The 14712-nt window shown below is 32.0% G+C and overlaps 1 protein-coding gene across 1 annotated transcript in view; it reads left to right on the top strand.

The window, feature by feature from the left end:
• Positions 1–14712, top strand: part of TECRL (trans-2,3-enoyl-CoA reductase like) — a 106126-nt gene that overhangs the window by 82198 nt on the left and 9216 nt on the right. Inside the window, exon 9 of the mRNA XM_057727847.1 lies at positions 11774–11831. Coding sequence (XP_057583830.1) covers positions 11774–11831 — 58 coding nt within the window. The remainder of the gene's footprint in view (positions 1–11773; positions 11832–14712) is intronic.

The raw sequence follows: 14712 nt of genomic DNA, 5'->3' as shown, positions 1-14712 counted from the left end.
CTCCCAGACTTCAGACTATACTACAAAGCTACAGTAATCAAGACAATATGGTACTGGCACAAAAACAGAAGTATAGCTCAATGGAACAGGATAGAAAGACCAGAGATAAACTGTGGTCAACTAATCTATGATTAAGGAGGCAAGGATATACAATGGAGAAAAGATAGACTCTTCAATAAGTGGTGCTGGGGAAACTGGACAGCTACATGTAAAAGAATGAAATTAGAACACTCCCTAACACCATACACAAAAATAAACTCCAAATGGATTAAAGACCTACATGTAAGGCCAGACACTATAAAACTCCTAGAGGAAAACATAGGCAGAACACTCTAGGACATAAATCACAGCAAGATCTTTTTTGACCCACCTCCTAGAGTAATGGAAATAAAAATAAAAATAAACAACTGGGACCTAATGAAACTTAAAATCTTTTACACAACAAAGGAAACTATAAACAAGTAGAAAAGACAACCCTCAGAATGAGAGAAGATATTTGCAAATGGATCAACAGACAAAGGATTAATCTCCAAAATATATAAAGAGTTCATCCAGCTCAATATCAAAAAAACAAACAACCCAATAAAAAAAATGGGCAGAAGACCTAAATAGGCATTTCTCCAAAGAAGACATATAGATGGCCAAGAGGCACATGAAAAGCTGTTCAACATCACTAATTATTAGAGAAATGCAAATCAAAACTACAACGAGGTATCACCTCACACTGATTAGAATGGGCATCATCAGAAAATCTACAAACAATAAATGCTGGCGAGGGTGTGGAGAAAAGGGAACCCTCATACACTGTTGGTGGGAATGTTAATTGATACAGCCATTATGGAGAACAGTATGGAGTTTCCTTGAAAAACTAAAAATAGAATTATCATATGACCCAGCAATCCCACAACTGGGCATATACCCAGAAAACACCATAATTCAAAAAGACACATGCACCCCAATGTTCATTGTAGCACTATTTACAATAGCCAGGTCATGGAAGCAACCTAAATGTCCATCAACAGATGAATGGATAAAGAAGATGTGGTACACATATATGATGGAATATTACTCAGCCATAAAAAGGAATGAAATTGGGACATTTGTAGAGACATGGATGGACCTAGGGACTGTCATACAGAGTGAAGTGAGTCAGAAAGAGAAAGACAAATATTGCATATTAATGCATATATGTGGAATCTAGAAAAATGGTACAGATGAACTGGTTTGCAAGGCAGATTTAGAGACCCAGATGTAGAGAACAAATATATGGACACCAAGGGGGGAAAGCAGGGGGTGGGGGTGGGTTTGAATTGGGAGATTGGGATTGCCATATATACATTACTAATAAGAAAAAAAATCAAATTGTACACTTTAAATAGATGCAGTTTACTGTATGTCAATTATATCTCAAAAAGTTCTTAAAAATAAAAAATATGACACAAAACAGAAACAGACTCACAGACATAGAAAACAAACTTATGGTTACAAAAGGGGAATGTAGGGTGGGGGAAGGGATAAATCAGGAGTTTGGGATTGTTAGATGCAAGCTACTACGTACAAAATAGATAAACTACAAGTTCCTACTGTATAGCACAGGGAACTCCTTCAATATCTTATAATAAACTATAATGGGAAATAATAAAAATAAATAAATAAAAAGGCCTGCTAATTCTGGAACTTATTAAAAATAACATAAGCAAGAAACATTTAACTTTTACAAATAAATATGATAGTAAGATACAAATTTTAGGAAATTGATCCTAATGTGGAATATAACAACTAATGAGTTTACTGAGCTTGCATATAATCACCTAAATTGAAGACTCCTACTATATCATTATGAGCATAACAGCCTATAGTTCAAGGTCAAATTTTTCATTCATAATAACTCAAAACATATGTATGAGTTTCAGGTTTATCACAAATGTATATGTGCAAACAGTTTAGAAGGAATAAACAACCTGTTTTTAAGTCCAATCAATTTTAAATTATTTTATATTAAAATCACCAGTATATAGTAGAATCAATTATTATTTAGAAGGAACAAAGGGGAAATTTGTGGGTCAATCTTGTATAATATAAAAATTAAACCAGAAAATGTGTATACCATTTGCAAGTGCTAATATTTTTGCTACTAAAATGTTATGTTTGCAAAACTTCCTCTTCTTCATTTATTGATCTATACACTCTTTCAACACAGAAGAGCATTTCATTGAAATTGGTTTAGCTTATGTAGTTACATAGAGCCAGATTATCACTCAGTAAGAATGTAATATGTTAGAACTGTGTTGAATATCATTATAGTTAATTCTTGATTATTAATGGATGAATTATACATTTTGTGGACTAACCATTAACAAATATAACATTTTCTTATGCTCTCTCCGTTTTCTTTCTACTAATATTCTGAGTTCCCTACTACACTAAACAAAATATATTACAAGCAAAACAAGACACTTCACAAGGCATACATAATATATTCCAAAATTAGGTAATGATTCTTTGTGGAAAATCTTTGATTTTGGTGAGTTTTGTCAGGTTTCTACTATGTTCTAAGAAGTATTTTATCGCCCCTCCTTTTGTATGAATTCTTTCTGACTTTCAACCAGTTTACTTCCCTTGTATATATTGTAGTATCATAAAATCTACAAGGAAAAATCAAACAAGTAAAATCAAATATATGCAAATTTATTTTTAGAATATCTCTCTTCACAACCTTTAGATGTAATTTTGATTTTCTGCTGCAAATATTAAGACACACTATAATCCAGGCTGTTCATATTTCTATGACCCCTAATTATCTTCTGAACCCAACTTCACCCACAAAACACCAAAATTAACATTGCAAAACAACCTATATTTACATAAATAACCATCTTGTGTCCTTTATTCACTCCTTCTCTCAGCTTTATTTTTGCTCTCCAGAAGCAATTAAGGTTTGGCAATTTTTTATACATTGAGCATTACACCAGAAAAGAATTTTTTTTTCTTGCTTTTCTTACTGTCTTCAAAAATGTAGGAAATGAGAGGAATAGATAATAATGCATAAGACATGGTTTGTGAGGTGGTGACATTAATTTTTTTCCTTGGTTTTACCTCTGTGTCTTCATTCTCACCATTAGTTAGTCACTCATTTAGGTTGAGTTTGTTTTCTCATTATTAAAATGCAAATACTCTCGGAGAAGTAATAAATCGGTCTCTTATCAAGAAGTCGCACCTGCTCTTGTAGCATTTAGCCGAAAAGAACATTGTGCAAAGAGCAGTAATTTTTCATTGGGGAGAGGATTCTGAGAATGATATATCATAGCTTTTAATAAAGGTGGAGGAGAGTGGGGCCCTGCTGTGGAAACCACAGAAAGGTTAATGAAGTACTTGTGACTATTTAGTATTTTGTGGATGAGATGAATAAGGGAAAAAAAGATGTACCAAAGTTGAATATTTTCAGCTGTTTGCTCAGATTTGGTCATGACAATTTTTTTCTGATCCTTTGCCAACTCTTGAGAGATACCAATAAAAGGATTTACATTTACTCTTTATTGGAGACTTAAAATCTAGGACTCTAGGTTTTCTCATCATTTTAGTTTCTTCTAAAAGCCCTTGAAATATGTTATGAGTAATAACATAAATTGGAATCAACTTTTATACCTAAATTTGGTTGAACTCACTGCTTCTTAAATAATTTATTTAGAAAGCTAGCTTTAAGAAATTAATGATATAAAATTAGTAGATATAATATCTTGCTCTTTCATTACAATTTTTATAATTATCATAGTTTTTTCAGCTAAAACTGACTTACTTCTAAATATATTAGTGATTTAAAATAAAATCAGCAGTTACTATAACCCTAAAATTGTCATTTTGATATATAATTATCAAAAAACATAATTATAAATCATATATAAATATATAATATCAAAGCTTATATAAAAATTCCCAAAAATCATCACAAGTGTTTTAACAATAATTAATAATAATTAATAATAGTATATGTAAAGTATATTTGTTCTTAAAATTTTACTCTATTGTGCTATTCTTATACTATATTGTTATGCTATATGTGCACATTCTTATGTTATACAATATTTCATGAAAGCTCTATGGATTAAAAAAATTCAGATATTCCCAAACTTGTGGTAATGAGATGGATCAGAGAAATAAAATAAAGATAAAATATTTTTAAATATTAAATCAATTCCATAATCAGACTTTGAGTTGCAATTTGTTGAGTGAAAATATCATCTCCTACAGCAAAGTTTATACAATATTAGTTTCATGCAAAAAATAAATTACTAAAATAACTAGTAAAATTTATCATTCATAGCATATCATAATATAAATATGATGCCTGTAATTTTATTTAAAATCCTTCAGTTTTTCATTTTCAAAGGTATATTGGTTAAAGCAAAGAAAATACAATGTAGCAAAGATAGTTATAATAAGTGATACTGAAATGATTGGACATCCACATGCCCCCCCCAAAAAATCTAGACCTAGAACATACACTCATCACAAAACTTGATTCAAAATGTATCAGAGACCTAAATGTGAAACACAAAACAATAACATTCTTAGAAGATAACACAGGAGAAAACCTAGATGACTTTACCTATAGTAATGACTTTTTAGATACAACACCAAAACCCAATCCATGAAAGCAATAACTGATAAGCTAATTTATTAAAATGTAAAACGGATTTGCAAAGACAATATCAAGAGAATGAGAAGACAAGCATAGTCTGGGAAAATATTTGCAAAAGACACATCTGATGAAATACTGTTACCCAAAATATTAAAAAAAAAAAAACCCTCTTAAAACTCAACAATAAGAGAAACGACTCATTTAAAAAACTGACCAAGACCTTAACTAACACTTCACAAAAGAAGATATACAGATGGCAAATAAGCATATGAAAAGATGCTTCACATCATTTGTCATCAGGGAAATGCAAATTAAGACAACAACAAGATACCACTATACACCTATAGAATAGTCAAAATCCAGAACATTGATGTCACCAAATGCTAGTGAGGATGTGAAGCAATGGGAACTATCATTCCCTGATGATGGGAATGGTACAGCCATTTTAAAAAGACAGGCATTTCTTACAAAACTAAACTTACTCTTACCATGTGATCCAACAATCATGCTCCTTAGTATTACCCAGAGGAGTTGAAAATGTATGTCTATACAAAACTTTGCACAGGGATGTTTATAGCAGCTTTATTCATATTTGGCAAAACTTAGATACAATAATGATGTCCTTCAGTAGGTGAATGGATAAATAAACTGTGGTATATCCAGACAATGGAATAGTATTCAGCATTAAAAAAAAGAATGAGCTCTAACTCCATGAAAAAACATGGACGAACCTTAAATGTATATTTAATCCAATCTGAAAATCTTACATATTGTATGATTGCAACTCCATGACATTCTGGAATAGGCAAAACAGTGGTGATAGTTAAAAAAAAAGAAAAAAAAGATCAGTGGTTTCCATGAGTTGGAGGGAGAGGGATGAACAAGAGGAGTATAGAGGATTTTTAGGGCAGTGATGATACTCTGTATGATACCATAATGATAGATAAATGTCATACATTTGTCCAAACCCATAGAATGTTTAACACTGAGCAAACTGTAATGTAAATTGTGCACACTGGGTGATAATGATGTGTCAATGCAGGTTCATCAAATGTAACATATGTACCATTCTGGTGGGGGATATTGATAATGAAGGAGGTTATGCATGTATGGGCAGGGGATCTGTAAGAAATCTCCATAACTTCCCTTCAATTCTGCTGTGTAGTTTACACTGCTCTAAAAAAATTGTCTTAATGAAAAAAAAAATCATAGGTTGGTATTCATATATTTTGTTAAACCAGTAATTAATATATTGAATACATTTCTTCTGAAACACATATATATTATCCCTTTTAAAAAGTGGAATCACGTGCAAGTGGGTTTCATAATAAAACAGTAGAGACTAGGAATTAGAATAATGTTCTATAATTTTATGACAATATTAATATAATTATCATAAGACCTGAATGCTGAGACAGTATAATATTGGCTTATATTATCAAATAGTATTTCAGTGTATGTGATACACCTTATCCCTTAAAGTAGAAACTAACTCTCTAAAAGTATAGGGATAGCATATGCAGAAATAAAATAGATTATATTCATCCTATAAAAATATTATGAGATCATAGAATACAGATTACTTGTTTTCACTGTGGAAACTAAAAGGATTCTACTTCAATGATATGACAGCCTGACTACTTGATGGCTACAATTTCTGTATTAGGTGGTTTGTTTGTTGCTGTTGCTTTTTTCTATAGACACATCACATTCACTATTTAAAGCAGAGAATGCTTAGCATGATGAAACTTGTTAGGAAGAGCAATATATAAACTATGTATCCCTGCAAGTTGGTCTCCCTCAACACTTTGTTTTGGTCATTGGCCCCTGGCATCTTAGCCACAATGTCAGCATGATACTGACTGAGACACAATACAGTCATCTCCCTTTATCTGTGGGGGATACATTCCAAGACCCTCACTGAATATCTGAAACCTCATATACTACTGAACCCTGTGTATACCATGTGGCTAAGTTTAATTTATAAATTAAGCACAGTAAGAGAATGTCAGAACAGATTAGAATGGCCTGAGATTTCATCATGCTGCTCAGAATGGAGGGCAATTTAAAACTTATTAATTAATTTCTGGAATTTTCCATGTAGTATTTCTGGACCATGGTTAACTGTGGGTAACTGAAACCAAAGAGAGTGAAACTGCAGATAAGGGGGAGGGGCTACTGTGCCTAGTAGTAAACAATAAAAATCTTACTGCTGAAATTTTATACATTCTGATACAATCATGTCTTTCAATCTGAAAACAGTAGAATTTAATCGGGAGTATTTTCAGAAAAAATCTGTGGAGTACAATGTGATGTATGGTATGTCACTTCTAATATATTAACCAAAGTCCTTTGTGGTTTATTAAAATTTAACATTCCCTACACTGTACATTGTTAAATGTTTAGTTGTACTCATTAAAAACAAAATTGTAATCTCAGCAAACTGAGAGTACAAAGGGTGCTGAAAAAAGTAAAAATGTTTTCATTACATTCTGAATCAAAACATTTTTTTGGGGGGGGTACACCAAGTTCAATCATCTGTTTTTATACACATATCCTTGTATTCCATCCCTTCCTTGACTCCCCCCCCTCGAGTCCCCCCCACCCTCCCCACCCCAGTCCTCTAAGGCATCTTCCATCCTCCAGTTGGACTCCCTTGGTTTGTTGTATAACAAAACATTTTTTAAATGATGATTTTTTTCCATGTAAAAACTGTGATATTTTTCAGTTCTATTAGCTGGAAATTTCTTATTTCATATTTATCCACCTAATGATAACTCTGAAGAAGAGAATGGACTATTGAATCATTTTTCTTTCTTTCTTTTTTAGAATACAAGTTATTGGTTTATTTTGAAAATTCCATATTGGGGAGATCACAACCCTTTTTTTTAAATTAATTTTTATTGGAGTATGGTTGTTTTACAATGTTGTGTTAGCCTCCACTGCACAACGCAATAAATCAGCTATACACATACAAATATCCCCTCCCTTTTGGACTTCCCTTCCATTTAGGTTACCACAGTGAATTAGGTAGAATTCCCTGTGCTATACAGCATGTTCTCATCAGATGTCTATTTTATATATAGTATCAATAATGTATATGTGTCAATCCCAGTCTTCCAGTTCCTCCCATCCCACCCCTTTCCTCCTTGGTATCCATACATCTGCTTTCTGCATCTGTGTCTCTACTTCTGCTTTGCAAATAAGATCATCTATACCATTTTTCTAGATTCCACATATATGTGTTATATGATATTTGCTCTTCTCTTTCTGACTTACATCACTCTGCATGACACTCTTTAGATCCATACACATCTCTACGAATGACCCAATTTCATTCCTTTTTATGGCTGAGTAATATTCCATTGTATATATGCACCACATCTTCTTTATCCATTCATCTGTTGATGGACATTTACATTCTTTCCATGTCTTGACTAATGTAAATAGTGCTGCTGTGAACATTGGAGTTCATGTGTTTTTTTTTTTTTTTAATTATGGTTTTCTCTGGGTATTTGCCCAGTAGTGGGATTGTTGGGTCATATGGTAGTTCCATTTTTAGTTTTTTAAGGCACCTCCATATTGTTCTCCATAGTGACTGTATCAATTTACATTCCCACCAATAGTGTATGAGGGTTCCCTTTTCTCCACAGCCTCTCCAGCATTTACTGTTTGCAGATTTTTTGATGATGGCCATTCTGAATGGTGCAAGGTGATACCTCGTTGTAGTTTTGATCTGTATTTCTCTAATAATTAGTGATGTTGAGCATCTTTTCATGTGTTTGTTGGCCATCTGCATGTCTTCTTTGGAGAAATGTCTTTTTAAGTCTTCATCCCATTTTTTGATTGGGTTGTTTGTTTTTTCGATATTGAGCTGTATGAGCTGCTTGTATATTTTTGAGATTAATCCTTTGTCAGTTGCTTTTAAGTTTAATTAGGCTCCATTTATTTATTTTTGTTTTACTTTTCATTACTCTAGGAGGTGGGTCAAAAAAAGATGTTGCTGTGATTTATGTGAAAAATGTTTTTCTTTCTTTACCTCTACAAGCTTTACAATGTCTGGTGTTACATTTAGGTCTTTAATCCATTTGAGTTTATTTTTGTGTATGGCATTAGGGAGTGTTCTAATTTCATTCTTTTACACATATCTGTCCAGTTTTCCCAGCACCGCTTATTTTGAATCATTTTTCAAATGAATGCTAGTGTGAAGCAACACATAGTCAATAAAGTTTATACAAAAGAAAGCACAAATGAATATTTTAAAATTTACTTTAAGCCACCCATATGCATCCAGGTATAAGTCCATTTGAATTTTTATCATTCTAATGTTCTTTCTTACTTAAAACACTTAACCTAGTGACTTCTTTTACTTTTAATTGTGGTAAAAATAATAGCATAACATTTACCATCTTAACCATTTTTTGTGTACAGTTCAATAATGTTAAGTATATTCAGACTGTTGTGCAATAGTAATTTTAAAATCTAGGCCATTTTGTTCTTCACAACTAAAGCGATTCTGGTAATATCTGTGGGTTGCTTATCTCTCTGTGATTTGTTTAAAAAATATAGACACTATTAATTAGATTAAACTTTTTGAAAAAAAGTAAAATTGTTGCAGATTATCAATTTGTACATGAGCAACCCAAGAGAAACAGCATCAAATTTATTTGTTCTACTACTATAATGAGGAAAATCCTGCTTCTTGGGGAAATAATGCTTGCATATTCTTTCTCTAAATATATCTGGACAATGTTTCCTTATTTTTTATGATTGTCTACAACTGTCTTCATTATATGTGTTACACTGGAGCCATACATAGTTCAAAGTAAATAATATCCACACATTTTATTATCTAAGATAATTTACAATTAAGTAATGTGAAATGAAACCTAATGTTAGCAACTTCCCCAAGCTCTGTTTATGAAATTGTTGTGTTACCATATAATACGCCAAAGAAGATGTCTAATTTAGGTAAGAATCAACCCAGGAGAAAAGTGTAAATCATGCTGAGTAATGTTCCAATGTTTCAAATTTAATGTGCCCTGAAATTTTAATCAGTGATAAAACCATGTATTGAGTTTTGTAGCACTGATTGAATTTTCTAATCTTACTCAGCTCTGACCCAAGAGGAAATTAAATAAAATATTTTATCTTGATCAATTAGTGTACTGGACTCACTTATTACCTAGAGTTTGAAACTCAGTGCTTCAGGTAAAAATTATGAATTGTTACAATTGCTCTTTAAAATCCAGTAGAGAGTTGCTGAGTTAATGATAAACCAAGCATCTCTACGCATTTAAAGTTGATTTTTTCCCCTAGAACATATGTAGATAAGCATTTCATCAGTAGATAGCAAAATGAAAAAGTTGGCTTATTCATTTATATTTCTTATTTGCATACATTATATATTTGTGGGGGAGGGGTGATAGTGATGGGATAAAGCCACCTAATGACAAATTATGGCATTGTGGTACAAGGCTACTCTAGCAGTCCAACTGAAACCTAAACAAATAAAACATTAGTCTGGTAATTATGTGTTTTGTAGTGCTGACACTATGTGACACAGAAACTTAGAGAAGTGAGATCAATGTAGAATAATTCTCTGAAGAAGTTTTTATAGACTATATTGGTAACTAAAAATATCACAATAATTTATTGAGTAATTAATATATCTGGTACTTGATTTCATTTACTCATCATGAAATTTCTATGAGACAGAAATTAAAATTCGCATTAAGGTGAAGAAAGGAAATTGCAAAATCTAAATCATTTGATCTCTAATAATGAATAAGTGAAAGACTAGGGATTCAAACACAGGTCCATCCACCAAAAAGCCTACACTCTGAATCACATTCACATGCAAATCATTTTGGCTGTAAAATAATGATCTGAAAGTTCAAAATTTAGCTTTGTCTTTCTAATAACTTGAAAAATTATAAGCCTAATTCTTACAATTCTTTTGTGCACAAATATGATTGCTAACAATCATAATTTCCTGGCTCTTCAAATGTTTTAATATGTTTGGTGTATTTGCTAATATTATCTTCTAGGAGAATTAATCTACTGAAGTTGATTATTCCAAATGACTTTTTGTAGAACAGTTTTAGTTGATGATAAATGGAGTTCTGTTTTCTCTTTCAATCTACTTCTTTCCTAAAATTTAGAGTAGAAATATATACCAGTTATTCAATGTTAGAGTCATCCAGAAATTAAAGCCTATAGGACTATTATTATACATGAAGAAATGCATTCAGAAATTGTTGAAAAGAAGAGAAAAAAATCAGATTTATTTTAAGAGATTTATAGCATTAAAGTCACTGAGTTACAAGAGTGCTCAACTTATGGGCTACATTATAGTGAAAACTTGAATAACTCTAAAGAACAAAAATTTTGGATAACATAACCTGCTATTAATAACAGTATTTATATGTTGAATACATACTTTGCATTAAATCAGGTATTGGACAGACAAAGGAAACAGTCCTATCTTCAGAGGATACATGTTGCAAATTCAAACAGTATTAGCCCAGGAGATGTCATTAACCCTTAAGCTTCTTTGAGGGTCATGGTGGCCTACCTAACAGGGACAACTAGTGGAGTGTACGTGATTAAGGAGTCAGTGACAGACAAGCAACAGGTGACCCTGTGGGGCCGTACTGCTTACGACAGGTTTTCTAAACTGAGCTGAAGCCAGCCGAGAACCATACTACTACCCTTGCAGTTGGAAGGGTTACTACTGTGTTAGTAAACCTGGAATACATAAATCCATGCCAAATCTATCTTCAGTGATATGGTTTGTTTCTTCATGCTATGAAAATTTACCTATTGTATCAAATACAAAGAAAATAATCAACAAGACCTGATTAACAAGCCAATTTGAACATACCTATCAAAATGGGTCAAGAATATCTTCAAAATCTCTACCTCAATGTGACTCATTCCTTTGATTCTACATATGTCCACAACAGTTTCTTTCATTGTTATAACACAAAATTTCTTCTTCTTACAATTAGAGTAGTAGTATATTTTTTGGATCTTTAGAATTAATATATTACATGGACATTTGTATATCTAAAATGTATTTTTAAAAGAGCACTTAGTGTATCACACTGAAAAGGTTGAAATGTTTTGCAGATTTGTGAAGCTGGAAATCATTTCATCAATGTAGTGTTGGCTCATCCCAATCACACAGGTTAGTCACTTTTTTAATATCTCCTAGAGTGAATTATGATAATTGTTATTGTTTTTAAAGCAATGGTTGGAAACATTTAAGATTAGTATTCCCCAATTCTTGCTCTTTTATGCCTCAATTTTCAAAATATTTTAACTATATTATATGCCCTTGTTATAGTTTCTCTAAAGTGAAGTATGCATGTACATGTGTGCGTGCACGCACACACATTTAAATATATGAAAAAAACAAACATATTAAGAAGTAAAGAAGTATGGAATCCTTTGGTGAATATCCACATTTCTTAGCTTACCTTTCAATTCTTAATCTAATTTTCATAATGTTACAATCCCACTGTATTTCAAAAGATAAACTTTTTCTAATAAAAGTGAATTTTCTTTAACGAATTCAATGGCAGTGAAATAGCAATGCTTGGGAGAACATTTTGAATTTATTGGTTTGCTAAAAGATTTGAAAAAGTGTACAGTGTCTATATAATTTAAAGGTATTTTCAGTAAATCAATACTCTCATTCAGGTTAAATTATAGCTGGAGATTCACAATGGCTTATTGTGCATTGTACATAATTTAACTATAATTTCCAATAGCAATGGTCAACATTTGGATTTCAGGTTTTTATGAGTCTAGTTGCAAATACAAAAATGTGTTTTTCTATTCAAGTTTGGTTTAACATCTACCTGAATTTCTTAACACTTTCTTTGTCTGGCAAGCTGGGGAAGTATATGAAACACTTTCCAGAATATTTTTTCATATAATATACAAAATTACAAAGGAAATTTATTATATTAGAATATTTGTGGACACGAAAAGCTATAATATAATATATAATAAAATAACTGTTTTATTACAACATTACTTAACACTTCAATCAATGCCATACTGAGGACCATAATTTATACATATGGATATCTAAAACAATTGTAATATTATTTGAAAATATCTCTGGCTGAAAAAATTAACAGAATAATGAAAATACCATTGTGGTTTGTTGTCTGCATTTGTACTGAAGTAAATCTTACATTTTATTGAAGGTTAAATGCCAGTTTTCTTTGATCCAAATTCATAGATCTACTGATTTCTCTTTGGAAGTATGTGAAGCCCAGATGAAAAACTTCTGATAGTCTGATTTTTTTAAAGTATATAAGCAGAACACAATACAGTTTGTTAAAATGTTAACATTGCCAAAACTATGAATATCACAACTTTAAGTCTTTTTTTTTTTTTTTTTTTCATGATGAAAAGGGAACACTTTATTTTGAGTTGCCCTGGATGGCAGGGCTGATAGTAGTTGATAGAAATCACAGAGAGACAACTCTGTTTATTAGAATGATGACATTTTTAACTCTCAAAGCTGTCCAACAACAGAATGAGCTGCCTTTATATAAAGGGATCCAGGTTTTTGAAGATGCTCAAGCAGAGACGACAAAATTTGATGGAGATATTTTAGAGAGGAATAAGTATTACGTGGAGGCTTGGACGAGATGCACTCTAAGACTTTGTCCAAACTTATCTTGTGATTCTATCTTTATCTTGCAATATAGCAATCCTTTTCTTTTTTTTTTTTTTTTTCACTTTTTTTTAAAAATTTTTTTTGGGGTACACCAGGTTCAATCATCTGTTTTTATACACATATCCCCGTATTCCCTCCCTTCCTTGACGCCCCCCCCCTCGAGTCCCCCCCACCCTCCCCGCCCCAGTCCTCTAAGGCATCTTCCATCCTCGAGTTGGACTCCCTTTGTTATACAACAACTTCCCACTGACTATTTTATAGTTGGTAGTATATATATGTCTGTGCTACTCTCTCGCTTCATCTCAGTTTCCCCTTCACCCCCCGCCCCCTCCCATACCTCGAGTTCTCCAGTCCATTCTCTGTATCTGCATCCAACTTTAAGTCTTAACTGACCCTCTAACAGTGTGACTTTGCTCAAATTTCTTCATCTATCTGGAAAATGAAGTCATTATTTGAAAGTGACAATTTTAAATCATCATATTTTCAAAGTAAAACCTTGGTAATTTTTGAGAAAGACTTTTGTGTATGGGTGTGTATGTTTTTTCTCCACCCTTTACCTTGCTTTGTATGTTGCTCTTGCCAAGTCAGAAGCCAATCTAATCTTCTCTCTTTGGTTAATCGGCTTGGTCTTTTGCCCCAGGCTCTTTTTATCACAAAAATCTATTAATTTTGTACAGAATTTTGTAGGGTGTGTCTTAGAGTTGATAATTCCAGATAAATTTTCCCAGAGACATGGTGTAATCTTCTTATAGGCTGACTCGTGTCTTTTTTTTTAGTTCTAGGAAGTTTTCTTGTATTATAGTTTAAATTTTGGTTTGTTACATTGTGAACTGTGAGGAGAGAATGGGGTTACATTACACATGTGTTGCATCTGCCTCTATTTTACATATCTATCACTTTCTATTTTTAGCTTTTAGTTTATTCTTTTTCTTTTCCACTGTTTTTGTTCATCTACTTAATATCCCCTATTCTACTGAACATTCTACCCTTAGGTAAACTAAAATATGTTCCATATTACTAAGATGATTTTTTTCTTTTTCTACAATTTAATTCTTGAGAACAATTAACTTTTTTTTCTTCCTGTTTTGTCCATATCTATTTCGAGTTCTAGGATTTCTTAATGGTTATGTTCTTTGTTATCTGCAAATGCTTCTGTGTGTTAAAATTTTTCTCTGTTTTATTTTGGCAGGGAGTTATTTTTATCAGTTTGAAGAAATTCTGGGTTTCTATTTTATTCACATAGAAACCTTATATGAATGTTGATCAACTTATGTTCATTTTAAGTGTGTAGATTGTTCTTGAAGAGAAATAACAAATGTTTTTACAGATGGGGTGATTGAAGTGAAGTTTCTAAAGAATTTAAAGTGTGCTC

Source organism: Hippopotamus amphibius, chromosome 3 (assembly GCF_030028045.1).
Source record: "Hippopotamus amphibius kiboko isolate mHipAmp2 chromosome 3, mHipAmp2.hap2, whole genome shotgun sequence".
In the NCBI taxonomy this organism is placed as follows: Eukaryota; Metazoa; Chordata; class Mammalia; order Artiodactyla; family Hippopotamidae; genus Hippopotamus; species Hippopotamus amphibius.
The sequence above is the reverse complement of the archived record's forward strand: the minus strand, read 5'-3'. Positions and strand labels throughout refer to the sequence as shown.